The sequence below is a fragment of the Macroventuria anomochaeta genome, assembly GCF_010093625.1.
Source record: "Macroventuria anomochaeta strain CBS 525.71 unplaced genomic scaffold BU25scaffold_58, whole genome shotgun sequence".
Lineage (NCBI taxonomy): Eukaryota > Fungi > Ascomycota > Dothideomycetes > Pleosporales > Didymellaceae > Macroventuria > Macroventuria anomochaeta.
The window spans coordinates 73,344-100,287 of record NW_022985419.1 but is presented as its reverse complement, the minus strand read 5'-3'; the positions used below and the strand labels follow the sequence as shown (position 1 = coordinate 100,287).

At 51.3% G+C, this 26,944-nt stretch overlaps 8 protein-coding genes across 8 annotated transcripts; 4 read left to right on the top strand and 4 right to left on the bottom strand.

Moving 5' to 3' along the window:
- Positions 1-797: 797 nt before the first annotated feature.
- Positions 798-989, bottom strand: BU25DRAFT_354804 (uncharacterized protein; the record flags this gene model as incomplete). The annotated part of the gene is made up of 1 exon (XM_033703528.1): positions 798-989. A coding segment is annotated over one exon (192 nt), but the record flags the coding sequence as incomplete, so codon positions are not given.
- Positions 990-1,849: 860 nt separating this feature from the next.
- BU25DRAFT_463854 (uncharacterized protein) lies at positions 1,850-4,648 on the bottom strand (the record flags this gene model as incomplete). The annotated part of the gene is made up of 1 exon (XM_033710635.1): positions 1,850-4,648. The coding sequence occupies one exon, from the start codon at positions 4,646-4,648 to the stop codon at positions 1,850-1,852; it is 2,799 nt and encodes a 932-aa protein (XP_033555451.1).
- Positions 4,649-7,276: 2,628 nt separating this feature from the next.
- Positions 7,277-9,158, top strand: BU25DRAFT_426644 (uncharacterized protein; the record flags this gene model as incomplete). The annotated part of the gene is made up of 6 exons (XM_033708434.1): positions 7,277-7,616; positions 7,661-7,952; positions 7,997-8,056; positions 8,095-8,278; positions 8,640-8,956; positions 9,008-9,158. 6 exons carry the CDS (start codon positions 7,277-7,279, stop codon positions 9,156-9,158), a joined length of 1,344 nt encoding a protein of 447 aa, XP_033555450.1.
- Positions 9,159-11,935: 2,777 nt separating this feature from the next.
- On the bottom strand, positions 11,936-14,052 carry BU25DRAFT_354863 (FAD binding domain-containing protein; the record flags this gene model as incomplete). The annotated part of the gene is made up of 5 exons (XM_033703533.1): positions 11,936-12,422; positions 12,626-13,094; positions 13,215-13,219; positions 13,266-13,700; positions 13,793-14,052. The coding sequence occupies 5 exons, from the start codon at positions 14,050-14,052 to the stop codon at positions 11,936-11,938; spliced, it is 1,656 nt and encodes a 551-aa protein (XP_033555449.1).
- A 410-nt stretch (positions 14,053-14,462) lies between these two features.
- BU25DRAFT_241078 (DUF1295-domain-containing protein) lies at positions 14,463-16,213 on the bottom strand. Its single transcript, XM_033701525.1, has 2 exons — positions 15,501-16,213; positions 14,463-15,452 (listed from the first exon to the last, which is right to left on the bottom strand). The coding sequence occupies exons 1-2, from the start codon at positions 16,026-16,028 to the stop codon at positions 14,874-14,876; spliced, it is 1,107 nt and encodes a 368-aa protein (XP_033555448.1). The 5' UTR covers positions 16,029-16,213; the 3' UTR covers positions 14,463-14,873.
- An 80-nt stretch (positions 16,214-16,293) lies between these two features.
- Positions 16,294-18,583, top strand: BU25DRAFT_435632 (DNA topoisomerase III; the record flags this gene model as incomplete). Its single annotated transcript, XM_033708931.1, has 6 exons — positions 16,294-16,371; positions 16,433-16,630; positions 16,700-16,878; positions 16,926-18,297; positions 18,360-18,485; positions 18,545-18,583. The coding sequence occupies 6 exons, from the start codon at positions 16,294-16,296 to the stop codon at positions 18,581-18,583; spliced, it is 1,992 nt and encodes a 663-aa protein (XP_033555447.1).
- A 1,170-nt stretch (positions 18,584-19,753) lies between these two features.
- Positions 19,754-20,884, top strand: BU25DRAFT_354780 (uncharacterized protein; the record flags this gene model as incomplete). Its single annotated transcript, XM_033703527.1, has 1 exon — positions 19,754-20,884. The coding sequence occupies one exon, from the start codon at positions 19,754-19,756 to the stop codon at positions 20,882-20,884; it is 1,131 nt and encodes a 376-aa protein (XP_033555446.1).
- Positions 20,885-21,616: 732 nt separating this feature from the next.
- Positions 21,617-21,929, top strand: BU25DRAFT_416267 (uncharacterized protein). Its single transcript, XM_033707738.1, has one exon. The coding sequence runs from the start codon at positions 21,642-21,644 to the stop codon at positions 21,873-21,875; it is 234 nt and encodes a 77-aa protein (XP_033555445.1). The 5' UTR covers positions 21,617-21,641; the 3' UTR covers positions 21,876-21,929.
- Positions 21,930-26,944: the final 5,015 nt, after the last annotated feature.

Here is a 26,944-nt window from a genome sequence, read left to right as displayed (position 1 = left end):
CACTAGACTAGAGTAGTCTGTCAGGGGTATAGTCAGACCTTGTACGGACCAATCGATACCGCAACATTATTCCTTGGGAGTAGTCTGGGACCCTTGAAGGTAGGGTCTGGTAACGGCGTGCCGAAAGATCTTCTCGGGCGGACAAAACGTTTATGAAGGGGTGTTCATGGATCAACAGCGCTGCAAAGTTGGTATAAACCTCCTCAACCGTTATATGGTAATCTGCACGAAGCTTCAGGTGAAGGCCGACTGGCGCAGAAGTGCACATCATTCCCAAGCAGGCATAGACAGCATTCCTCGGGCCTGTCAACTTTCGCCACCGCACACGGCTTATGACCTCAGCATATGCTGCGTACCATCTTTTCTCGTCAGTACCCGTGCCACATATGGCTTTTAAGTGGTCCCAGTTATGCTCGTGCGAATGAGGCAATGCAGACAGAACAGCGCGGAGGTTCGAGAAACTGCCCATGCCGCCTCGAGCGTTTGCGAAGTTTTTGTCCACGGTCTTCCAATACAGTTGCTGCGTCCAGCCAGAGCGTACGAGGAACCTGTCAAAATCCTCCAGCCTTTGGTACTAAAACTCTTGTGCCCGGGCCAGGAAAGAAACAATCTTTCAGGCGTCGAATACACACTTCCTGGATGATTCAGGCGCGAGAAAACCAAGGACGCTCAAAAATCTGCATAAATCCCCGCCAGTGCAATCGCCATACCTTGCAAACTTCTACCCCAACAGATTCTGCAAGTTCAGGATCCGTGCAGAGCATGACTTTGTCGTTGTCGAACGGCAGGTCCTGCTCTCAGCGCCTCCAATCTTGCAAGATGGCAGGAATGAACCTATCGATAATCTTCTTCGCACATACGTAAACTTTACTACACCGTTGATACACATCGCCCATGAGCATGACCTGTGCAGACCTCTCATCCAAATCGTCTTGGTTGATGCAAACAGCGTCTATCCAAAAGGCCTCGATCTCATCGCGCGTCCGCAGCTATTGCAGAAAATGGTACAGATTTTCTCGAATCCGCAGAGCACCTTGGTTGCATTGGGTGTGGAGTGGTTGCGGGGAAGGACTGGAGGCGCTGATGTCGGCCCTGGAGAAACTCTTGTATACAGATCTCCAGGTGCATTACAAGACTGCGAACCTGGGCAGGTGATCGAGATGGGTTCTTTTGAGCTCGAGCAGCAGTTCATGAGGTTCGGCGTCACTACAAGTTAGGTGTAGCAGACGAATTTCGTGATTATCGAGCGGTCCGTATGGATACACTGTCGCGGATAATGGAGACGTTATCAGATGTGATCCATCCGTGAGCTTGTGGAAGTTGGGGGTGCGTTGGGGTGGGAAGGCTGAATAGAGTGAATCCATCAAACGTCCACGATGCAATACCACTTTCATTAAAGTAGCAACAAAGCTGATGCGTATTACTGAATTGAGTCACTCTGCATCGCCTGCCCATCCGTGAAACCGGCCCGCCGCTGCATGCACATCAGGATGAGGAGCTCGTTGCGCTTGAGCTGCTCGTGTTTACCATCGTTTTGTACGTACACATCTCTCGATATGATGTCTTTGACATTTTATGAACAATGCGTATGCACACAACCTCTGCCAATTGTAACTACATGGCTTAAGTCACATGATATCCTATTGTAGAAGGCACTGCCCGACAACAAGTGCACTTACCTCTGAGCTGAGACCTCCTGGACAAGATCACCGAACAACAAAGATAGCAATACAATCATTGATCACAGCCTCCTACTGACACTGCTCACGCAGTAACAACAAATAGTCGCCCCATAACAGACTATTTCTGCCATAGATGACAGATCAGCCCTGAGAACGTTTCCTGACATCTACCGCTCGTCGTCGCTGTCACCCCAATCGTACTCAATGTCGTCGTTCCTAGTGAAAGGCTCGTAGTGCGGCACTGTGAATGTGTTGCGGGGCGCAAGTGCTCCAACATCCTTGGTGTCCATTCCGCCCTTCTCTACCTGTGGCTCCGGAACTTCTGGCTCCTGAGCAACATCCCCATTCACACCCTTTCGCTCCTCGGCCTCAGACATGGTGGTTGCTCCAGTATCTGCTCTACCAGATGCCACCTGCTCCACCTCCAGCAGAATGGTCCTTCCAATTCGAGCCTTGAAGACATCATCAGCAGGCTGTGCGCTATCCTCACGAACATCAGCGTTGCTTCCTGCAACCTTGGTCTTCTCTGAATCTTTGGAGATGCCAGAATTTGAAACTTCAGGCGCGGCTCCCTCTATCGTGGTCTCCATCATGGTACTGGTTGTGGTGGTCGTTGTCAATTCTGTCGCAGCGGTCGCCTGCTCAGCTGGCATCTTAATTGCCCCCAGGGCAGCCATCCCGCGAAGATTTCTAGTGTCGGCATTCCTGCTCAGGGCAGCGTTGAAATTGGAGTTCGCCTTCTTGGTGGCTAGCCTTCGGTCTTTAGCAGCTTTCGCTTTAACTGCTGCCGCTGCGCATGTGTCTTCCCAAGTTGGGCCCTCTGGACAACCTTCCCGCCGGATCCAGTGGGCCAGGCCATTCCAATCCTTCTCTTTTGGATCAGTAGACTCTGGCAATGGGTCCATGAAATATCTGGCGCCCCACTCTGCGACATTTTCCAGACTCCAGTCGACCGGACATGTATGGGAGATAGGAAAATAGCCCTTTTTGTCGGTTCCGCTCAGTCGCCCGTACGCCCATATGTCATCCTGATCAACCTCGTAGACGACTACAATCGATCCGAGTGGAAGTGGCAGATCGCCCTCCCTTACTTCCAGAATCTCTTCTTCTTCTTCAATCTTTGGCTCTGCCGTAGCCTCCACCACCTTGTTTGTCCGCGGAGCATTATTATCCTCTGCCTTCTTCGCCTTTCCATCCTGTACTGTGGAGGTAGTCTGTGCCTTCGCTGTCTCATTTGCCTGCGGTACAACCTTGAGCATGGCCTCCTTTGCTCGCTCACTCTGCACCTCAGCATGACTCTCCAAGCTCAGCGCGACTTGATGAATTTTGAGCGGCGTGCCCTTCTTAACCTTCTGATCTTCACCCCAGGCCTGAACGACTCTCCGATTCTCGCGAGCACGCAGTGCGGCTTTCGCCCACGGGGGTATACGACCATCAAACCTGACTGGCTGCGTCTCAGGTACGCCAATGAGCTTCAGGTAGTCCATGATGGGAATCAGGCCTCGATCGGTAGCTACGTGTAACTTCCCTTCCGTCTCGTGGAGGTAAAGATCGACATCGTTCAAGACCCTGGTCGGGTTGTCCTTGCTTGGTGTACGACCCAGAGGTTCGATCGCGGTCGGCCAGCCATATCTAGAGTGCGGCTTGAAGCCCGCCTCAATAGCGTCAAGCGCATCCCAGACAAGCTTATCTGCTGGGCAGTTGAGTAACTCGGAACTGTGGGTGTGCTTTATCTTGATTGAGTACAATACTGGTACACTGTCGTGGAGGTAGTCAAGAAACTTCAGATCACACTCAGGGTTGGGAGTCACGGGCGCAAATGAAGACTCAGGCCGCACTGCATGGTGCCGGGCTGGAGGTATCCGCTGTACTTTTGCTGCCTTCACATCTTTCGGCTCATCATTGGGAGTTACGGGCGCAATTGACGGCTCAGACTGCACTGCTCGTGTCTGTGGGTGGTGGGTAGAAGGCGTTCGCTGCAGTTTGGTCGGCTTGACAGCTTTCATCTGGCGCAGCCGCTGAGGCGCCTTTCCTGCACTGTCAGTCTCATCTCTCTGCCTCTTCTCGTTGTGCTTGGGTGGAGTGCTCATCGTGCTCGGCAAATTTCGCTCTTCTCGGATCTTTTCCGCTGGTGTTGGTATTACGATATCCTGTTGTGAGCTGCCACCGGATTCCTCGATCTCCTTGGTGTGGCCCCCGCACTCTGGGCTGGCGTCGCTGGACGGCGGGCTTGGTAGCTGGATAGGCGCCTTTGATACTGACTGACGTTGGCTCTTAACGATAGTTGTAGCTGTGATAGCTTCGGTCTTAGCGATGCCGTTGTCCTGGCTAGTGGGCGCACGACAAAGTGGCTGTTTAGGGCGATGAACATCCAGGCGAGCTACCTGGTGCTTGGTGGCTTGAGCGCGTTCTGCGTCGTTGCCATCGTCAATGGTCGACCGCTTGCGCTTACCTGAGCTTGAGTGATCGTTATTGGCGCCCACATTTGTGGCCTTGGGTGTGGTTCTTGACTTCTGGTGACCCTTTACAGGCTTCGACCCCTTTCTTTGAGCGCCATGTGAAACCTTTTGCTGTTCCTGTTGCGGCGAGTGTGGGCGTCGCTGGTCGTTTTGACGGCCCCTTACCCTCTGGTGTGGACTATCTGAACGATCTCGTGGCGCATGCTGAGGTGAGCGCGAGCGGCGCTCGTTATCATGGTGGAAGGAGCCTTGGTTGCGGCGATTCGACTGTTGTGATTGTCGAAGCTTTTCGTTGCATGTCCCGCGACTTTGGCACTGTGTATGTTGAATCGGTTGCGACTGCCTCCCGGATTGAACATCGACTCGTGTACCCCCGTGCAAATCTCGAGTCTGCTCTGGATGAGGCGCAGGTCTTCTGGAACGCTGCACAGGCGATTGTGGCTTGAGGATGTTGTTGATGGCACCAAGCTGACGCGCCGTGCCATGCTCGCGTCGCAGTTTGGTCATGTTTGTAACTGATGATAACGGTAGGGAACGAACGATTGTGATCGAAGGCAATAGCGTGGTAGATAAAGTTTGTCTCTGTGTGCGACAAGAAGTTTGTGCGGTCCATTGTCTCGCCAAATCGCGCGTGCTTGGCTCTTCAGTGTTTCCTTCACTTGCAACACAGCAGCACACGTCTCAGCGGGAGCCACCCGTCGTTAAGTCCTCGCCGGTCAGTGCGCAGCAAGACTGAGATTGACGTACGTCATGCTCGCTCTGGTAAGAAGTCATCTGGCCAGTCATCATGTACACTTCCACTCACGCTAGTACTGGGAAAGTTCTCAGACCACGCATCCCCATTAATCTCCCTTCCACTACCTGACTCTAAATATCTTTTGGTCCACTCCTCGTGCCTTTAGAACCATACTCGTTTGACCTTCTTCGTCAGCTCGTCATTCTTGGAATCTTGAATATTCGATATAATGGCTGCCTGTGCCTCGAAACCAGATCTTACTGCAGTGCACAGTGTCAGGGCTCTACCCCACACTGTACGATAAAGCCTGCTTGTTGGCCCGACCATCGTCCTCATTGTGTCGCACTCTAGCACGTATCCCGACTACTTCCATCAACGTGCGGCGGCCAAAGGCATGGTCCATGCTATCCTATATCGTCAACTGCTCGAACATACGGAAAGAAGCAACCGTCCCTTCAAGATAGAGATACCTCAACAAGCCTTCGCAGCCGTTTTACCAGCCTTCAAATACTGGATTGACGCAAGTTCACGCTACACACATTACCATGGATCTAGGGGCTTTATTGCTAGCCTATGTCATGAGTGTCCTGGACTGGTTAGTTCGTGTATTGCAACATAAGACATGGAGTGAATTCTTCCTGCAGATGCTTCCACACAAGGTGTAGATAAGTGGTAATGATCTACGACTATACTGCGATGCGCGCATTGGGAACGATTGAGTTCGCCTGACAGCCTCCACGCTTTTGTCGAGAACCTCATTCGCTCTCACAGTGCATGCAAGCACTACGACTATGCCCATCTGCTGCGTGTCATCGTGCCTTCAGATCCGATCGTATTGCATCTGGCCAGACAGACTGCGCAGCAGATGGCAACACAACCCTGTCGAGTGTTGCGTGGTCAAGCGTAGCATCCCAATATTTGGGCACACAGTCAATGCACTCCTTGCAGAGCAGTGTAGCCTCACCTCGGCGAAAGTTGCAGCTTGCAACGACTCAATGGAACGTTGAGTGGCTCCCATGCATTCTAAGAGGAAATACGTTCTGACTGCCACTGAACAGCATCACGGACGTCTTTCAGGACATACTCGTAGATCAGACGTAATCGCCTTCGCGATGATTCCATACTGCGAGGTCATATTTCGCTTAGCAATAGTGCATTCACACATAATGTACGGACGTTGTGAACTCACATGTTTCAGCGCAACCACACCCTATAAGATATCTCTGAACGCTTCGTTTTGCTCAACTGCAAACAACAATCAGTAAAGAGTTCACTAGAATAACACCACAATAACACTATCTGAAATGTGTGGAATTCAGGGTACGTACGATCTTGGAGGTGGGCGCCGCGGTGGCGTGTCCGGTCAGGGTGGTCAAGGTGGTCAAAAGAGTAGCAAACAGACGATTCGCAGTCGACTTGGCTTGTAGAACTTGAGAGATGGGATGGTAGAATGCATAGGAGATACGAGATGAATTCGACGATAATTTACGACCAAACCTTTGTATGTGCGTGTGATGACGTCACCTTTTCTGCGAACGTCAGCGTCCACACTTACTCACTTCTAATGCTTCTTTCATTTCCACCGCTCAAATTGGCAGCACAACTGATTTCAATCTTGGCGAGGATTCTGGGTGGTCTGGAGCCATGCGACTGGAAGAGCCTCTTTTGTAGACGCGCTGGAGGAGCGCTGATTGTGGTTGCTTGAGCCATCGCGAGATACTACATTCGCCAACAACCACATATGCGTACGCCTACGGTTGAAGATCCGCGACCGTTCGGGACATAGTCCTTGACTTCCCGGTTCAAGCAGATTACAGCTTGCTCGACTCTCTTCCTGGGATCCTTCTTGACCAACAGCAGCCGGACGCGCCAGGAGATCAACTTTTAGCCTTGTGCCCCTGTTCAGGTCCATGCTAGCCGCTCCTGCCTCAACCATTACCAGGAACTTGCATGACCACTCAACTGCCAGGAGGTCTTCAACACCTTGAGTAGGCTGAGCGCTCATTCGACGGCCGAAGCAGCATCATCTCTCTTAGCCTGTCACCTCGAATGCGTGCACCCGCACACTGGATTTCAGCCTGGTGCATTTGAACTCAAACATGCAAGCCAATTTGGGGCCAAAATGTCGAGTTCCACGCTTTTGGTTTCCCAGGGCCGATATATACCATTGCGAGCTAATAGGAGCGTACAGTCGTGCTCTGCGGCAGTGTAGCCACAGTAGGGGTCGGCCTCGAAGAGTCCAGTTCTGCCTAGCTTCTCAAGCTGCTTTTTACGTTTTATGCAATCCCATGAGGTTATCATTCCCGAGCTGAACGGTGAGGAGCAGAGTATCAGACAGACATGGGTGTAGTCATCCCTTCCGTTACTCACTCTGTCTCAGCTTCTACAACGCGATCACAATGGCTACCTCTACACAGGTCCTCATCCCAACAACCATGATGACTGGTACAATTATAAAGACCAGCATCCTTGTCAGCCAAGTATCAGAATATGATCTCCTGCAGACGTGCGCGGAACCTCAGGTATCTACCATTGTTCGTGACATGGTAGATGGCTGTGAAGACGGGTCACGAACAACGTCCTACGCATGCTTCTGTTACACCAGTTCGAAGTACTTCAATGACCTGATAGCGCGGCGAGTTTCGACTGCTTGCAGCAACGATCTATCGCAAACTGTACTAGCGATGGGTGTCTTCTGGGAGTACTGTGAGATAGGAGCCATCAATGGACTACCCACTGGTAAGTCTAGTGTTCTGTATGAGTCAATTTGCGGAACTATGTAGCTGTTCTCGCGTCTGTCACCTCAGGCACATCATCTGCTATTCCTAGCCCGGTCACCACATCGACATCGCAGCCGACGTCTGGCGCTTCAGCATCTCACCCTACCTCAAGCCTGACATCCAGCCCAAGTTCAATAGCGTCTTATACCTCGATACTCACCAACACTCCAGATCCGAATTCGCAAACTACAAATTATCGCGGTTGCGGTCGCGGTCCCGGTAGTCGTCATTGCGCTGATTGTGGGAGCTATCATCATTCTACCGCATTAAGAAATCGAAGGCTCGCGCGAATACGGTGGAGAATTTCGAGTTTGTTACTTTATCTCATTTACCGGATAGGCAGGAATTACTTGACTTGCCGGATAGCGGTACAGACAACGGAAAGAACCACGGTCCATAGTAGGTCTAAGGAATTTTTTACGCGATCATAACGATAGCGTTTACTATCATCAGAATAACGAACTTTCGAGCAGTTTCTTCAACTCTGAATACAAGGCTTCATCACACTGTGTCCAGCTAAGCTTGACATTGTTTGCATTGTTGCAGCCGATACGCATAACCGCAGCTTCAACACTTCTTGCTCGCAGGCATCATTCTCTCTCACCGGCCTCGCTCACTTTTGTTAGCTTCACCAAGACTTCTACCGAGCGGCGGCTTGCTGTTTTTGTAGCCTTCTTGCTACTTCCCCGAATTCAATTGGTCTTTCTTCACCATCGCTGATTGATTCAGCATGTCAACTCCGCAACTTTGCAGCAACAACCTCAAGATGTCAACACCGCTTTCAGACGTCACCGAGCTTCACAACCTCCTTCAATCGGGGACGGAAGTAGACTTCACGGGTCCAAAACGCATCAATGTCATCATGTCTCCCAATGTCAACAGCAGCTTCATCTCATCTAAAACGCCAATCCGTCTCTCCATTGTCGGCTCAACGTACATCTTCCCATACGGACGTATTGATGAAGGCTTTGTAAGTGATTAGTGCAAGGTTCCAGACGAGCTGAAGATGGAGATCTCCAGCTATACCTTGATCTCCGGAACTGCGATCGAAGTCGATCCAATGGACGACGTCAAGGACTTCGCGCACAGTCAACAGATCCGACAACACATTGCAGTCGGCCCAGACTTCTCAGCATTGCCTCTGCAGATCTTCTACGAAATGAACACGATAGATGTATGGGAAAGCAGGTACATGCCACCTCGCACTATTCGTCTCTATGTTCGTAACCTCGAATATGGCGCACCCTGGATATCGTTCGAGAAGCTGGTTGCGGAGCTGCGACACTTCACCGGTCTTCGGTAAGTCGAGTTCGACATTCATGTGCGCCACATAACCTGCACACATGGCAGTTGTATCGAATCAACTGTACCACCGCCCACTCGATGGCTTCATTCCAACTGCAAGGGTACGTTTGCCACTTGGGGCTCAGAGATATGGGCGGAACCGCATCCTTCATACATTACCCGCTGCGAAATTGCCAAGGAGCGCATTCGAGAGTGAGTCATATTCTCTGAATGATTGAGGTACGTGTGCGCAACAATACAATTTAGGATAGACCAATCATACTAACTGATAACGAAGACCTCGACCACGCAGTCTAAGAGCGGTAAAGGGCTCTGCGGTAGCACAAAGGGTGGCAAGGAAGGCCTTGCAAAAAGAAAACCCCAAACAGGTGGCTCTACATTACATCAAACAGAAATGTGAAGATTCCAGGGCATACCTTCAGAATGGTGAAGACACTTGAGTCTGGTGCTGAGCGTCTGAAACGGGTACAACACTGCTTTCCTATTGATTGTCCACGTCCAAGATCGCTCAGAGCTGATCAATGCAATCTTGTACTCACTTACTGTCTCTCAACCCTCGGAGTTCATTCACCTGGCCTTCTTTCACTTGGTATTGTCTTCTCCAAATGCTCAATAAGCGCACTTCCCTCTAAGCTAAAACCCACGCGATCACTTTCACCCAAATACTCTTACACCGATTTACCGAACGCGACAAGCCCATCTCAATAATCCGAAACCGTCCGTGGGGCAAGCATATTGGCGACTTCAAGTGCGGCAGCATTCTTCGACACCACCTGGCTCTGGGCCCAGAGGTCGCGACCCTATCCTAACAGATCTTCTACGAGATCAACACCATCGATATCATATCCTGGGATGGAGATTTTGAGGAGTACTGCGTATCTCTACCGCCACCGGTGGTTCGTCACCACGTCAGGAAGCCTCTATATCTTGACCTCTATGCCCATGGAGTATGTGTAACGGTTTTGTTGCGGTATCGGTCAGTCTGTACAGGGTCTGACTGTACCTCTGACAGACTACCCTAGTCTAGTGTGTGATAGGTCACTGGCCTGAGGTCAGGTATATAGTCGTCATCTCCCAGCTAGATAGCAATTCAGCGCAGTATTCCATTGACGCGATAGTCCTACGTTATCGTTTACCGTAGCTATTAGTATTCTACAGTGGCACACACCGCAACATGTTTTGATACTCTACAAGTCAGTCCAACAGCATCAACTCACTGTTCTATGCTCACTGTAGTTAGACGCTCGCCTATCGCTCGCTTATATAGCTATCTTGGAGGTCTTCTGCCTCCTTCAATCAATACAGTACATTCCTCCAGTTCGAACCTCAAGTATATGGCACAATTTTCCAAGGCTGGCCGCCAACGCCTTTTGGTTCAGCGATGTACAGTATGTCCATCTCAGGCTTGAAGTGAACGACAACAGGCTTCATTCCGACGGGTACCGGAAAAGGATGCAGCAAATACTGCCAAAGATTCCACTCAACTTTCAGTGCAAGGAGAGGCGTAAGGTTGTCTATGGAGATAGGCATGATGGGTCTGGTGGTCCTCACGTTCGTTGCAAAGACATCGAGAGCTATATACGGGAGAAGATCGTCTTCGCCAAGTGATGGCAGGCGTGAGAATCCTGCTGAGTTGCGAGACACATTGGAAGAGCTGTATTGTTGCTCACAGATCACCAAACAAATGACGGAATTGAGGGGTTTTGTTGATGCCCGGGTACCTCACCTAGCACCTCTGTCGTTGGATCTGTCGCTGCACTAGCCTAATCTGTCCTAATCCTCCACAGTGGTTTCCACACAAACCGGAGCTCAGATAGTAACAATAACACATGCCATCCATACTCATACCGATTGACAGATTCTTACAGAATGAAGCGACTTGCGAAATATTTTCATGCGGTCTGCATGAGCGTTGAGGTAAAGCATGATCATGATGAGGCTGGCGGGAGGACATGGCTACCCTCCTTTGGACACATACGCAGAACCAGAAAGGGTACTGTGACATCCCAACCAGAAAATTGTGAAGGAGCTTATGAAAACTAGCGAAATCGAAACGAGGAAGCTAGAGCAATAACACGCTCTGCAAAGAAAGCACTGCTCGTCAATCGTGACTAGACCCTGCCGTTACAGTCCTCCTCTTGATCTCAGATTCTGTAGTGCTGACAACCTCTAGCATGCACAATGCTCACTTCGACTTGACCGTCACAACAGCATCCTTGTGCCACTTAGTCGCCAGAAACTGCTCCCTCCACAGCCAGCCTAACCCAATAGTCACACCCGGCCCAGCAGCGACAAGCGTAACAAGACCCTTACCAACAATGCTGACCCAACTATCTTCCATCATGCCTGCCCTCTTCAAGTCACCGTACAAGTACAGCAGCCATATTAAGCACGACCCCAGCGAGAAGATTTCATCAAACTGCAAAAACAGCCTGATATACTCATCTCCAGTCTTCATTGCTGCAACATCCGGCACAAACAGCGTCGCAAGCGAGAAAGGCGCGTTGTAGAGCGTGTACCACCACGTCGCCGCCGAGATTGCGCAAAGCGAGTAGACCGTATACTTGATAACCGGCAAATCGCCCGTCGGGTTCTTGACCCTATCTGCCTGCACCGTATCCGGCATGACCGTCTTCTTGAGCACAAATTGCAGGATCGATGTCCAGATAGCGAAGGGTTGCCAGATCCAGTTTGCCATGTGGCGCGTCTGCGGATCAATCCACGTAGATAAGGAGACAAAGTTGGGCAGGTAGTGAGTGAGGAGAATGACGGGGAGGACGGAAGCGGTGTAAGATAGGTCTGTGAGGCGCATATCGCGGGCACGGAAGTTCTCGAGGGGAGTTTGGATGTAGTGGACTAGACACCAGGGGGCCATTAGGATGCCGATGCCGAAGAATTGCATGTTGTAGCCGAAAATGAGTGGTCTGTCAGACATTGTCAGTCGCTTCCCACTCATAATCTAAAGTGTTCGACTTACACGTAGGCCAAGGTCATGATGTTTGCCCTCCTGACACTCTCAATTAGTAAGATAGAGTAGACGATCCCAGCGTCAGTCAAAAAGGTGAGGGACTGCCAGCTGCAGTTGAGGTCGACGAACTGCAATGAGGCAAAGCATGCGACGAGCCCTCTGAATCTGCTGTCAAGAAACTCGAAACCGTAGAAGCTATGCAACGGCTTGACATGCACAGCTTCGCCGATATTGTTCTGTACGCCCTTCTCCAAGATCTCGCCAATGCGCTCCAGCGCGTGTGGTAAACAAATACCCCACATGAAATACAGTGCAGCAGCTGTAATGCCCAAGAACGGCAGACCTCTCGCAGCTCTCCATACCTTCGACTCAGTCTGACCGAGCCCTTGAGACGGGTTGAAAGGCATTGTGCCGCGTAGTGATCGTTCAGGTATCGGGAGGTAGTCGAGTTTGACAGCGCCAGTGATCATATCACTCTGGAGGTTCGACATACTAGAATGTGGGGTTAGCAGCGTCTTATACTAACTATGTAGGTCGAGGATACGAAAAAGGCAAATGAGGTTGCGCAGCTTGATTAAGCTGACTGTATGCTCTCGTATCATGGAGCGTTGTCAGGCGCCGATTGGTTAGCGCACCGCCTTTCACACCTGGGCACGTGCAGGGATCCGCAGCCACTTCTGACATCGGTTACTTACAAGTCGCCAGCATGGGGGAGAACCCAGACGGCAAAGATCTTGTCTTTGAGTGTTGCGAGTGCATGCATGCGTGTGAGGTCATTCGCAGCCTTCAGGATGGCTGTCAGACGGGTGTCCCGGAGCTTCTGGTAGTTTCCAAGGTGAGCTTTGATGCTGTCGTAGGTTGGTTTTCCTTTCTCAGCTGTGTCCACCATATTCTTGAGTTCGTTTGCGAGAGCGGCAGCTGTCTCCATCGCTGCGTTGCCGCCGGCGCCCATATTTGGAGTCATCTTGTGGACGCAGTCACCAACACAGGCGATGCGACCCCAAGACCATCGTTTCAATTGAGCCTCTTCAGTCGGGACTAGGGTGTAAGTGGTTCGATTTCTCCAGAGGTCGCCAAACGTCAGCTCAGGTGTGAGAGTGTAGTACTCAATGTTGTCGGCAAATACTTCAGCATCCTTCTTGGTGTATCGTGGCAGCTCGGTAGCTTTGTCTATGCGTTGGTCAGTCAGCAAAACAGCTCACGGGGCCGTCATCTTTGTAGTGTTGTCCTCTGGTATGGGCGAACATATGCAAACGGATAGTACGACACGCGAAGACGGTGTACACGTACTGAGACGGTCAGTCTGTGTTCGCAAAAAAGTACGATCAAGCTTACCAGATTTTGTCCATCTTCTTGAACATGAACCAAAAGACCTTCTGTTTACCTCCAATGATCATAGTCGAGAAATCTTCATCATAGTTGACGGTGACCTCCCCATCAACAACACCCTTTGTTTGAGTCGAGATACCAAAAAGACATTGGTACTCAGCAAATAGCGATTCCTTGTCAGATGGGTCGAACGAGCGTTGTTCGTGTAGGTGAGCGAGTCGCCACATTTCGTGACGGACAACGCTATGAACGCCATCGCAACCAACAAGAATGTCACCACGAAATGTAGTGCTATCGCTGCAAGTGACTGTGACTTCGTTCTCGTTGTGGTCCACCTTCGAGATTCGCTTCTGCAGCTTGATCTTGGATTTGTCTTGAAGATTGTCGTACATTATGCGCAAAGCGACCTCTCGTTCGATGAACAATGCAGGGTAGGCAAATCTATCGACATGGTCAGTCAAATACTTTTACCATTCACATCAGGGAGCACCTACCGGGCCTCGACTAGTTGGATACCAGTTTGTGTGAAGAACTGTCTGCCATGTTTGTCGCGACTCCGAGTTCTATGAAGTGCGCACGAGTCCTTTTCAATAGCTTCGAGGCAACCCAGCTGATCAAGGATTCGGCCGCCGTTCTGGAAGAATCCGATCGATGCACCCACCTTTGGTGCGATGATATCTCGAGCTTCGAGGAGTACATACTCGATGCCAGCTTTCTCAAGTGCGTTGGCGAGCGTCAGACCTGAGATACCGCCTCCAGCAATGATGACCCGGAAGCCTCCCGACGCTGTCATGTTGTTCGAGATACGCAAAAAAGCGACTGCTTAGTGGCCTTAAACTAGAGAAGGGACGATTCCAATTGCGTGATGCTTGAGGCTTGACAAGTACTGTGAATGTCATGCAGAATGCCGTTGTACTTATACCTAGACTTATCATTCTGCTGGGAAGGAGAAACATCAAGCGAGTCGCACAAGAAGCTAATGCTCAGCATTGACCGAATCAGATAATACTTGCACATGTCCAGGGTGCCCAGTCGTGAACGCCAAATACCCACAAACACTCGCATCGCAAGGATAAAGCGCGGGGCCTGGTGAGCTAACGTCACGAACATTCAGAAGCTTACTCGCGCCGCGGCAGATATCATGCGGCCCCAGATGTTCTTGGTCCACATGTGACTTATTAGAGTCAGCTTTGAGTATGTGGTGTACCGCCAAGGACTCAAGTATCCACCATATCCGCGCTCACGTCAGCTTGGTCGTAGAACAGCTCATTCACTTGGCCTCTCGACGAGAAATTGCGTTTGCGCCGAGGCATGATGGTAGTAGTGTGCGGGGGTGTATTGTCGATATGGTTTTGTTCTCGCGACTTCATTTCAATGTTGTACCCCAGCCGTTTACACGCCTCTCCAACGGCTCCGTCTTATCTCCGTTTCCATCTCGAAGCATGAAGAACTTTGCGCTTAGAGACTAGTCGGTCCATCACCAGACCTTATTTGTTCTCTAAAACGCTGGTCAAGTGGCTGGGCAGATTTGTACGGTTGCTGCGTCGCTATAGAGTATGTTCAATGCATCACCCACAGCCAGGCAGAACGCGCTCTTTGCAAGCTTCTGCTCGCTTATAGCTTCTTTCCCTTCGCAGCCTTAACCTTGGCCTCCTTGACCTTAGCTGCTTCCTTCTCGGTCTTCGGTGCCTCCATACTCCGTGTGAGCAACTTGGGCAAGAATTTGCCGACGCGCTCTTGATAGACCTTGTACTCCGGGTATTTGCCTGCACTTAACATCTCGGTCAGCCAGGTGCTGGCCTGGAATAGAACCAGATACGAGAATGCGCCAGCAAACGTCCAGTTTGTGAAAGTGTAGCTCTCCAAGCAGCCCCACTGGTACAGCGAAACCCAGAAGGCCTGTTCCGCAGCGAAGTTGGGGTGGCGTGACCATGCCCACAAGCCACTGGTGTTGAAGCCGCGGTCAAGCTGCTCGCGAGTGTATTTGTATTCGCCGGGGACCTTCGCGGTCTTGTTGTAAGCGCCCTTTGCCTTGTGGAAGATCCACTGCTGCTGGTCGGCGAAAAATTCGATGATAACCAGGACGAACATGCCCTTGCTGAAAGCGGAATCGTAGCCGGATAAGGTGTTTCCGGTAATGCGTGATGTGAGAAGCAGGACGTAGGTCGGCGAAGTGATGATCCAGAGCAGAACCTATGATGAGTGAGCTATGTGCAATCTCTTTACGGTTGTGACACTTACATTCTGAGCCAGCGAGATGAAAATGATGTTGAAGATGAACATAGGAACTGGGCCAACGTATTCCTTGACGATGTTCCACCTGTAGTCCTCACTTCCCACTTGATATCCACCCTTTCGCCAGTAGTTGAATGTCAAACGCGCGCCCCAGATTACCGACAGAGCCATAACATGATCGACCTTCGCTGCTGGCAGGCCGTTCATATGCGCCCAGACATCGTAGTGCACGTTGTAGATAACGGGGAGGACGCTCCACAGCCGGTCGACTTGCGAGTAGTTGCGGTTGAACTCAGATACTACAAAGACAATGGGCGTCATGAACAGCGCAAAAGCAAGTCCCAGCATGAGAGGGTTCGTCGATACATAGATGTTCAGCAATGCCTGTCGGTCATTGATGCTCTCGATGATCTTGTACGGCAAGTCGTAGAGCTGTGGCAGGTATGGCTGCACGGTTTTGCTAAAGTCCGCGCATTCGTCAAGCTTTTTGACGAGTGGGAGCGCCAGGTCGAGGGAGGCGCGGGGAACAAGCATCTTGTCGCAGATTTCGTGTAGTTAACAAACAATGGTAGTGACTGAAACGCGCACGAAGGTGAGGGACCGCGATGGCTACAGACCGAATGAAAACGGATGACCTCATGAGTTTTTGACCCACTTTTGTTGTCAGCCAAGCCACGCTAAGAGGTCCAAATCGCGCCTTCCCTGTTCAACGCGCTCTCACGTGCATTGCTCTAAACTTTCTGCCTCCTCAGTACCGCTTGACTGCAAGCTTCGATGGCAACACCAACGCGTTGACAAAATGAAAGTGTTGTGCGTGGCGGAGAAGCCTTCGATCGCAAAAGCGGTCGCCAATCATCTCGGCGGCCGAGTGACGACTGTGTGTAGAAATGCTTCACTTGCAATTCTTAAGGTGAGACGAAAGAGCTGACTTGAAGCAGGATAGTGTGCGAGGCATTCAGTGGGTCAAGAACTATAAGTTTGATTTCCGATTCCAACAATGGGGCCAGTGCGATGTTACCTTCACGTGTGTTGCTGGTCATATTGTAGGCCATGATTTCACCGAACGGTACAGGAAGTGGCACTCGTGTCCACCCGCAGATCTGTTCGATGCTCCCATACAAAGCTTCATCGCTGAGGTGCGTTAAGAGCCTTCGCCGACCTCTCAACATTCATAACCCGAGGCTTAGCTGACAACCGGGTCGTAGGACAAGAAGGCTGTGGCAAGCAACATTGAGTCACAAGCTCGTGGTTCCCAGATTCTCTTCATCTGGACCGACTGCGATCGTGAGGGCGAGAACATTGGGACTGAAATCCGCGACATCGCCCTGAAAGTGAACCCAAGGCTTCGAATCTTCCGCGCACGTTTCAGCAACATCGAAAGAGCGCAAGTTTTCCTTCCAACTCAATGTCCGTAGCGCTAATATGCTTCAGCCATGTGATTCAGGCTTCACAGAATCCCATACAGCTTGACGAAGCCCAGTCGAACGCAGTCGCTGCTCGCACGGAACTCGATCTACGTCTTGGTGCAGCTTTTACGCGCATGCAAACTCTCGCTCTGCAGAGTATGATCCCTGTTCGAGGTGATGAACGGGGGAAGATGATCAGTTACGGCTCCTGCCAATTTCCTACCCTCGGTTTCGTCGTAGACCGATACCTTCGTGTACACAACTTCGTCCCAGAGCCCTTCTGGTACATCAAGGTACATCACACAAAGGATGACGTGGAAGTCAAGTTCAACTGGCGACGAGGCCACTTATTCGATCGTATGGCCGTTACTTTGATCTTTGAAAAGTGCCTGATCTCGAAGACGGCTAAGGTAATCAAGATGGCGAAGAAGCCTACCAAGAAGTGGAAGCCACTCCCTCTTACAACTGTCGAGCTGCAGAAGATGGGCAGTAGGTTCCTCCATATGTCATCGCAAGACGTCATGAAGGTTGCCGAAGAACTCTACACCAAAGGCTGGATCAGCTACCCCCGTACCGAAACTGATCAGTTCGACCGAGGAATGGATCTCCGCAGTATTGTCTCTAGGCAGACTCAAGATGGCCGCTGGGGAAACTTCGCCCAGAATCTCATGAATGGTGGATTCAACCAACCACGTAATGGTCGTAACAATGATAAGGCGCATCCGCCCATTCATCCTGTTAACTACGTGGCTTCCAATGCCCTCAATAGCGAGAACGAACGCAAGGTTTATGAGTTCGTTGTTCGCCGCTTTCTCGCGTGTTGCTCTGAGGATGCAGTAGGTGAGGCTACAGACATTGAGATCGACTACGGAGCCGAGATCTTTCATGCCCATGGCCTGCGGGTTATTGCCAGAAACTACCTCGACGTATATCCATATGACAAGTGGGAAAGCAGTCAGCAATTGCCGCACTACACAGTCGGCGAGACGTTTGAGCCGACAGAAGTGAACATGCTTGACGGCAAGACGTCAGCACCTACTTACCTCACCGAACCTGAGCTAATCGCGCTGATGGATGTCAACGGCATTGGCACCGATGCAACAATGGCTGAACACATCGCGAAGATCCAGGAGCGTGAGTACGTGATCGCTCGACCCAAAGGCGGGGCTGCAGGAAATGCTGGCAACGGCGCTGGCAGAGGACGCGGACGAGGAAGAGGAAGAGGTGGTGCTCGAGGAGGCCGAGGCGGCGCAGCAGCGGGTCATAACGGAGGTGGGGGAGCGGCGGCCGGCGGAGTGCAAGAGTTCATTCCGACAACATTGGGTGTCGCGCTTATCGAGGGGTACGACAATGTGGGTATTGAGACCAGTCTCAGCAAGCCGTTCTTACGCAAAGAGGTGAGTGATATATATGGAGGGGTATATCTGCTTCATTCTGGGTACATGCTAACCCAGCGCAGATGGAACTCCAGATGAAGGCCATCTGCGAAGGGCGAACGACGCGCAACGACGTCGTGCAACAGAACCTGGATCAGTATCGCGCCATCTTCAACCGCACAGTGCAGCAGATCAATGTTCTCAAGTCTGTAAGTCACGATATTCTCCGACTGTTGTGTGTAGAAGAGGTAGAACTAACGCAAGCGAGGCCATCACCAAGTATGTTGTGCAGGCGAATCACGGTTGACCTGTAGTCCACATGCACAGTCGCAGAAATACTTACGTCAAAATTGCTCCACTTGAACCAGACGTGTCGCGGGGTGTCTGCGAGAGGAGCACACACGTGTGTAAGCTTGCCTCTTCCCGAGCTTCACAGCGCACTCAACCGACGGCACACCAGCATTTTGTTGTGTGGTCCCGCAATTTGTGCTTGTTACAAAGAGGGGGCTGCGCGTAACGAAGATCGGAGCGAGGTTGATAGCGGCCTGGCGACCCCGCGCAGTACTGATAAAGCCAATGGCTGTTGGGACTGCGAACGCATGGGGGCTCTGGAGGCTGGACGATGGCTCGCGGTCTCGGTTGGTCTCGGAGCAGAGGGAGACAGCCGTGCAGGCCTCCAAGATTGCCTTTGACAGGCGTCACGATGTTTGTGGAAAGACATCAATGAAGTACAAACGCAGCTTCACGATGCAACCATCACGACATTTGCGGCGGCGCGCAAGGACAAGGCACGCAAACTGGGCTGCGACCCTGCTTCCGGCGTGGGTACCTGCTGACAGATGGGGCATTTGACGATGACGGCTATAGAGAGGTGTGGTACGCCGCTACCGCCCCAGCCAATCAGAAGGCAGTTGCTATGCCATGCGCCTGCCCGACACGCACCTGGTTCGCCCACTTCCTTGGTTTCCGACAGCATATGCAGGTGGGACTCTACCATACCGAGCGGCCCTTTTCATAGCTGACTCCCACACTAAGCACGACTACAAAGCACCCACTACGCGCACACTGAATATTGCCCTCTGCCAGAATACACATCCTCGTTGCTCGTTCCAGATACTGCTCGCCAATACTTTGACGCGCCTCCTGTCTGATCCGCCCGGTACGCCTGCCTGCTCCCCGGATCGCCGATCCGCCAAACGCGCTCGAACCCTACAACGATCAAGCGACGCCGCTGCAGCTTGCTCCGTGAATCGCCAGCACACAACAGCAATTATCCCTTTCTCGCCGCTGCCATTCCAGTCGCATAAGACTGATCTTCTGCGGTCTCTAAACAAAGACCCTCAACTCCTTTGTCTGCGCAGCTGCTGCTTCGGTCAGACGCCGCCTTCCTGAGTCACCGCGTCAGCACCTGCCAACAGAAAACCCTTTTCTCACGACGAGCAACTCTATACCCGCCAACATGGCCACTATGGTTCAGATGCCCGTCTCCAACATCGCTGCGGCCTTCGCTGCCCAGCAAGCCTCCTATAGCATCCCCATCCCGCACGATGGCGTCCACGCGGCCTCGACAGGCGCCCTCTTGACGCCTCCGTCTTCGATATCACCCATCCTCTCGGCCCACAAGCGCAGGCCGGCCTTGCCGATAGCTGGGAGGGTAGACACACCGGAAACAATGGACATCGACCTGCAAGATGCGGTCGAGCACGCCGCGGCGCAAGACCAGCCCTCAGCCCTGTCCAAGGAGGCGCTCGCCGGCCTCGACGCCACGCGTCAAATTACGGCTGCCATGTTGGCGAAGCACCATCTGCCTGCGATCATAGTCGGCCATGGTGCGATGCCCATCCGCGAGATGATGGCACATCTCACTCAGTCAGTCCCTGGCTTCTCTGGGCTAGCACCCGCGAAAGCAAGGCGGCTCGTTGTCGCAGCGCTGGAACATCGCGCTGGCGGCGGCATGCACGGCGAGGTTAAGTTTGAGAAGGTCGGCTGGGGTAGGTGGAGCGTCGCGGGCTCGTCACAGGCTCGCGGCGTGCCCATTGGTAGCCTGCGCGGTGGCAGTGGAACAACACCACCAGCCAGTGTAGACAGCACCGCCGGCGGACTGCAAATTCCCAAGCCGCGCCAGGAGCGCGACGCGTACCAGGGCAGCTGGAATGCTGGCTCATGGTCGCCGCCTCACAAGATGGAAGATGACGAAGAGATGGCCGACCAGATGTCCCTGGACGGCTCTGACGACAGCACTGACTCTGACTCGGCGTCCGACATGGATCTCGGCGAAGATCTTGACGATGACACCGACCAGGAGGACTGGTCCACGATGGGCCCACAGGTTTCGCGGGAGACCCGCCGCGGCCCGCGACGCGAACACCGTGACTACAACTACCTAAGCCGCACGCAGTCGAGCAACCCGCGCTATCGCAGCATCTCGGCTCAAGGCCACTCGCTGCCACAAGGCGGTTTCCAGGGTTCCATTTCTTCTCGTACCCCGGCTATGGGTAGCACCCCCCTTCCTCTCAAGTTCACTGCATCTCCTGGAGTTACTGGGTCTGGTGCTGAGCGCGATGCAATCGAGGCTCTCCTCTCTATGGGCTCCATGCCTCGCAGCTAGGCTACCGTTCGACGTTCTCGCCTCCAATGGCGACAGAACAACATCATCCAACAGTATCAACATTCATATCTACGCGCGTTTGCGTTCAACATTCAACATTGCATGGGCAGGGGCATATATTGGTTTTAGGGTTCAGTTATTCATGGTTCGCGTTACATTAGCATACCCACCTCCCTCCACCGCGTTGGATCTCGACTGCGTGAGGGACGATCCGTCAAGTGCTGATGTGGATCATTGTTTTGGGTTGCGCTATGGTTGGGACATTTTGGGCATTTTTGGTTAGTTTTGCACTTCACACTATATACTATTTGGGTCGCCGGGTCTGCAATCGAGCGGTACAACCGGTTCTTGTCGCTGGCCGGCTTATCAGTATCGAGCACCTGGTGACGGCGCTTTTGTACATATCTTCTCTACACACAACTCTACCTTGAAGAAGTAGTAGCAATCGGTGGTCGAAGAACGGTGACCAGCTGTGTCAAGTGGCACCGGAGTGGTGAAAGTAATACAACTCTTGTTTGAGTATGGTTGCGTCTACAGGCGTGCCTCTCATCACCACAAACAATCGTGCACAACATATCCTATTCTCGTGATGTAAAGGCCAGTTCTCAGTTCTCAGTTCTGCAGCTGTGGCAATCGCGATGTGGGTAGTGGCTTGGCAAGCCTTTTTGTGCTTTCGCTGTCAGCCTTGTGCACCAACCCCAGCTACAACCGCTAAGACTTATCTCCCGAGCACGACAGTTGAAGTTGATCAGTCACGATGCACGGAGCCTACAAAGTTGCCAGAATATCACCTCCTTCGCGCTCAAGTCATGGACGACCCCAACGTCTCAAAAGACATCACGAATCCCTTGCAAGACGTCCCAACCCCATCGCCGAGACTGAAACTAGTCTATGCAGAATCCCTTCATACTTCACACGTTTACATTCTCAGTGGCAAGTAATGTGGCATGGCCTCCACGATCGTCTTACCACGGACCTCGTCTCAATCTGATGAGATACGACTCCTCACCGTCATCTAGACAAGAGCAGACGAGTTCGAGCTCCAGAAAAATGCCACAAAATCGCCGATGATCTTGAGTTTGACGCTGTATTATACGGGGTACTGCTCCTGCATCAACACTTGTAAAATGCAATGGCACGATTTTATCGATCACTCCGACTGCGTTCGAAATGCTCGGGTATCTCTATCTTTTCTGACCAAATGCGAACCGACCTCTGTGAATTGACGCCATTTGCATCAGCAAACAAGACTCCGATGAGAAAGCAATCCAGTGACCACTTATGCGTCGAATATTCTCGCACGCAACGAGTGTTCTGATTTAAGCCGGTCCATCCACTCCTGCGTCCGACGTCTTCCTGACAAAAATGAGCCGACATGCACAGATGTGAGACCCAGACGATGCTTGTCGCTGTTTCAACCCGCAAAGGTCCTTATCGTTTGATCCGTTGTGGGTGAGCATGGCTCGTCTACTGTCTACGAGCTGGTACCGTCGTCTATGGACCTTCCAAGAAGTTGTGCTTGCGACAGTGGTAATTTTGCTTTGCGGGAGATTGTGGCTGGACATCGATCACCTTCTTGCATTAGCTAGTGTCATGTTCAAGTCGCACACAATGTCAAAGGTACAAGCACGTCTCAACCGGACAGCAGCAAGACAGATCAAATACATTCACACCTCTCGCCAGGAGAGACTCAATGTCCTCACTCGCGAGATACTACGGTTGCTCCATAGAGTGTGCTTCCGAGAAGTGGGAGAAGAGGTTGACAGAATTCGGGCTCTGTTCGGGTTATTTCATGAAACCGTGCAACACAGACTGGCGCCATGGATCGGTTACAGTACAGCTGTGCGCGAGCTATACTGGGTTACTATAATCAGATGCATGGAAATACTGGTTTCTATGGGTCAGCAGTTCGACATATCTGGCATACCCCCTTCTAAGGACCCAAGACCTCCGGACCTACCATCGTGGTGTCCTGACTCCAGGGGGAGATCAAGACGAACTGAGATTATGAGCGGATTCTGGAACAGACCAATCGCAAGACGTGGATCGTTATGTCAAGGACTTTTGACTGCAGAGGATAAGACAGCCACTTCTTCGAGATACGATGCGGTGGTTCTATCTAGGTTTAGACATATCTTGACCACAGACCAAGGCAAATCTTTGCGCATCTCTGGCTGCGAAGTCGATACGATTCAATAGGTAATGGAATATACACGTTTGATTGGGCCATGAGATTACATCAACGAGTACAGCAGCCCTAACGAAAATTTCAGCAACGAAAACCCCGTGCATGTCAAAGCCGTGGCGTGGCTTTTGGACGGACTATATCTTGCTCGTTGGATCCATCTAAAGAACACAACAGAATCTTCGGTTATACATCCGGAGTTCTTCATGGCGTTCTGGACGGATCACCACATCAATGAGAGCACAGAGACCGCGTTAGATGATGCAAAGGAGATAATTACGGCCGGCGATCATGATAAAATCCTTCTTCCGTGCAAAGAAAGGAGACAAAGAGTGCGGGACTGCATGCATCACACGCTTCCAAGCCCTCATCGGTCACTCCGTTAGCACAAAAGGAAGTCGCTTTGGGCTTGCAAATCTGGGATGTAAGCCTGGTGATAGAGTATGCGTCTGTTACGGCGGGCATTCTTTGTATATTCTTCGGAGAGTAGAATTCGGAACCCATTGAAATTTATCGGGACAGTATACATTCCTCACTTTATGGATTTCCATCGGACAGAGGAGGCTCGACAAGGACTTGGCCGGACTTTCACTCTAACCTAATATTGTAAGGATGTAGTAGTTGTGAGAACGCAGCGAATGAATATGGGCGCTGCTGAAGTGAAAGCGCCTGAGGGTCCTTCACGATGGCGAGCTCGCCTCGCCCTCATCATCAATTGCCAGGATTTCTCAGCTTGATCCCATCTCCATAACACCACCATATCCACCTTTCTTAACACATTAGAAAGCTGCACTTACTCTTCACCAACCCCCAACATGCCCCCTCTAAAAGTTACGTAGCACTCCCTTTCTCCTTCTCTAGCACCCCCCATCTAACTCCGCCCAGAATTCCACGCAGAGCCTGAACTCCTCACACTCACAATGCTCTTCCTCGAAAGTACAGTAGCACGTACCGCTCGCGCCAAGCCTTGCGCGCCAAGCTGAACCAGTTTGTCGACAAGGAGTATGATGGTGACTTTGGGTGGTTGAATAGGGAGAAGGATATAGATGTTCTTGTGGACTTGGTGGTTAGGAGTGGGGGTGTTAGTGTTGGTAAGTGGAATTGGATATTAATGGATAGGAATAGTGAGTTGGGAGGCGGACAGATGTGACAGTTGAGGATGAGAGTTTGGGTAACAAAGTCAAAAGAGCGACTGTCGAATCTGGAGAGAAGTAAAAGGCAGATGCGGGCGCCGTTCTGATTCACTCGCAGTCTCAACCATGGCTGCGCGCACTATCAAGAGAGGACTCAGCATACTTCATTCAATCATGTGCAAGTGATAAGGCAGGAGGGGTTGTTAAAAACATACAGGCGAAGGAGCATGGTTGGCAATCAGAGGTTGAGAGATCATGCCAGATTCAGGTTTCTTAGAGATGAGCGTGCAAAATCATAAAAGCCAATACCTATGACCTGCTTCCATTCTACAGTCGTTTGGTAACTATCGTTTGACAAATCTTCTCTCCTTGTCCATTTCGCACATCGAGTTCTAAAGGCACCATACCTATAGTACGATCCAGTCTCTGACCCTCCTCAGTCACTGTCCTCCAATAACACCCTCCTTAGTCACTGTCCTCTAATAATGTAGCGGCAACGGCCACTGTAGAATACTGATAGCTACGGTAAAGGATAACGTAGGACTATCGGGTCGATGGAATACTGCGCTATGTTGGTATCTAGCTAGGAGGTGGCAATATATACATGGCTTGAAACGTGCTAAACATGACCCGTTATAACCGTGTGTATTGAGGCTCATGTGCAACGTATATTGCAGCAGTCTGATACCGCAACAAATAACATATACCCTTCATCATCAGCAACATTTGAGTCCTCCAGCACAGGATTATCCTTGACAGTCCGCACCGCATGTCCGCCCTTCTCGAGCCGATAGCTCCTCACAACCGTCAACTCATCAACGTGAAGCTCATACGGACCGTCCTACTTCGAGCCAACAATGTAACTGAAGCAGTTGGTCATGTCACAAACAACTGCAAGCCAGCGCAGGATCACCAATCTTTCATGCCCGTCTATAGGCGTCCAGATAGCTGGATATCTATCGCGGCTTCTTAAAGCGCTACATGCTTCTTCCACCATTTTATGACTGCTGCTGAGTGCCATGCGGGTCAAGTGATCAACACGCCATTTTAAAATGTCTGAGAAGTGCTTGCGGACCGTCCTCAAGAGAAGAGTGATGATCTGCACATGCCTCCCTTCAAATGCAACTTCGACAGCGTCTAGAAAGCGCCAACTGTACTTGCTATCCTCTTGTGTACGTTGTGTTTTTTCGAAATAGTCAGCCATAGCTGTCAAGATCTCAACGTGGTTGCCCTTTGACTGCATTTTCAAGAGGACGTCCTAAGACAGATGTGGGCCATAATTTCTCCATGTCTTTCTGAACAACCCGACCCAGAACAGTGACGTCCCCAAGAGTGACAGCTGCCGCGGTCCTAGCAGCACTGGTGTCTTCTGCGAGCATCTTGCGCATGTGGTGCGACGCCGCTGGATGCCTGATGGCTGGCCAGTATATGCCGTAGACGCCCTGACACTCTATCAGCATGTCGCAGAGATCTTGGGCTTTGTTGTTCTGTGCACTTTGGTTGCTAGTGTCTCGCCAAATCCGATACCATCACAGATGTTATTCAGGAAAGTAGGAAGGAGGTTTGTTGTTTCGGGCAGTTTCCATCTCATGTCTAATTAGATTGTTTCTTTGTGTCTTGCTTGTGTCTTAGACAACGAGCAAACCTCTTTGTTTTTGTTGCCTATAGATAGGCAGCTTCTGCTTGCAGATAGATTCAATTCAATTCATCTCATTTTCGCACTCAGTGCTGGTTCAACAACTTTCCAGATTGCTCTCGACTACGAGGTTCTTGCGAAACAGCCAATCGGTGCCTTCGCGGAAGAGCACAGGATATCCACAGAGCAAATTTTTGTGAAACGTTTGCCTGCGTATCTCAATTATCGGATGAATGCGCTCAACGGAGCCGACAACCTTGTTGAACCAGCACTGAGTGCAAAGATGAGATGAATTGAATTGAATCTATCTGCAAGCAGAAGCTGCCTATCTATAGGCAACAAAAACAAAGAGGTTTGCTCGTTGTCTAAGACACAAGCAAGACACAAAGAAACAATCTAATTAGACATGAGATGGAAACTGCCCGAAACCAACAGATCCGGTGAAATGGAAGTGAAGGGAGAGCCCATCGTGACTCATTGCTTGATCTGTCTCTGGCGAAGTGACGAGCGATGCACAGCTAGTTGAAATGACACAAGAAATGAACGAAGGAATTACCACGATGGAAATTGAACTTGACCACTGCATATTGAGAAAGCAGAGCGAAAAGTCATGTTTTGAAGGGGCATATTACCAAATTGTATTGTCCGGGTTCATCGAACTTTGACAGGTGGTCAGGTAAGTCGCGGACTCGTAAGGTTCACAGATGAGGTCCAGAAAGAATATGCGACGCTTCATTTCATCCAGCCATGATCGCGACGTAGGAGGTCCTGTCCTTACACACGAACTGGCGTTCACGCACAAATACGAACGTGGGGAAGAGACCTGACATGTGCATGCTGACCCTCACTATCGAACACGACCTTCCTCAGATCTCGTATCTGGAGTCACCGCTACCCCCAACCTCCCGCATTTGTCCCAAGTGGAGCTGAACTGTCACAATGTCAGAGTAAGTCCCCTTCCCTTATCGTCAAGTGAACAAGCAATGACGCCACGCCCGTTCATGCCCCACCAAGCTTTCCACTAGCGCAGCCCTAGCGCGGTTTCCCAGCACATCGAATATGACGTCGCCGCCCGCAAGCAGAAACAGATCTTCTCCCGCCTTAAC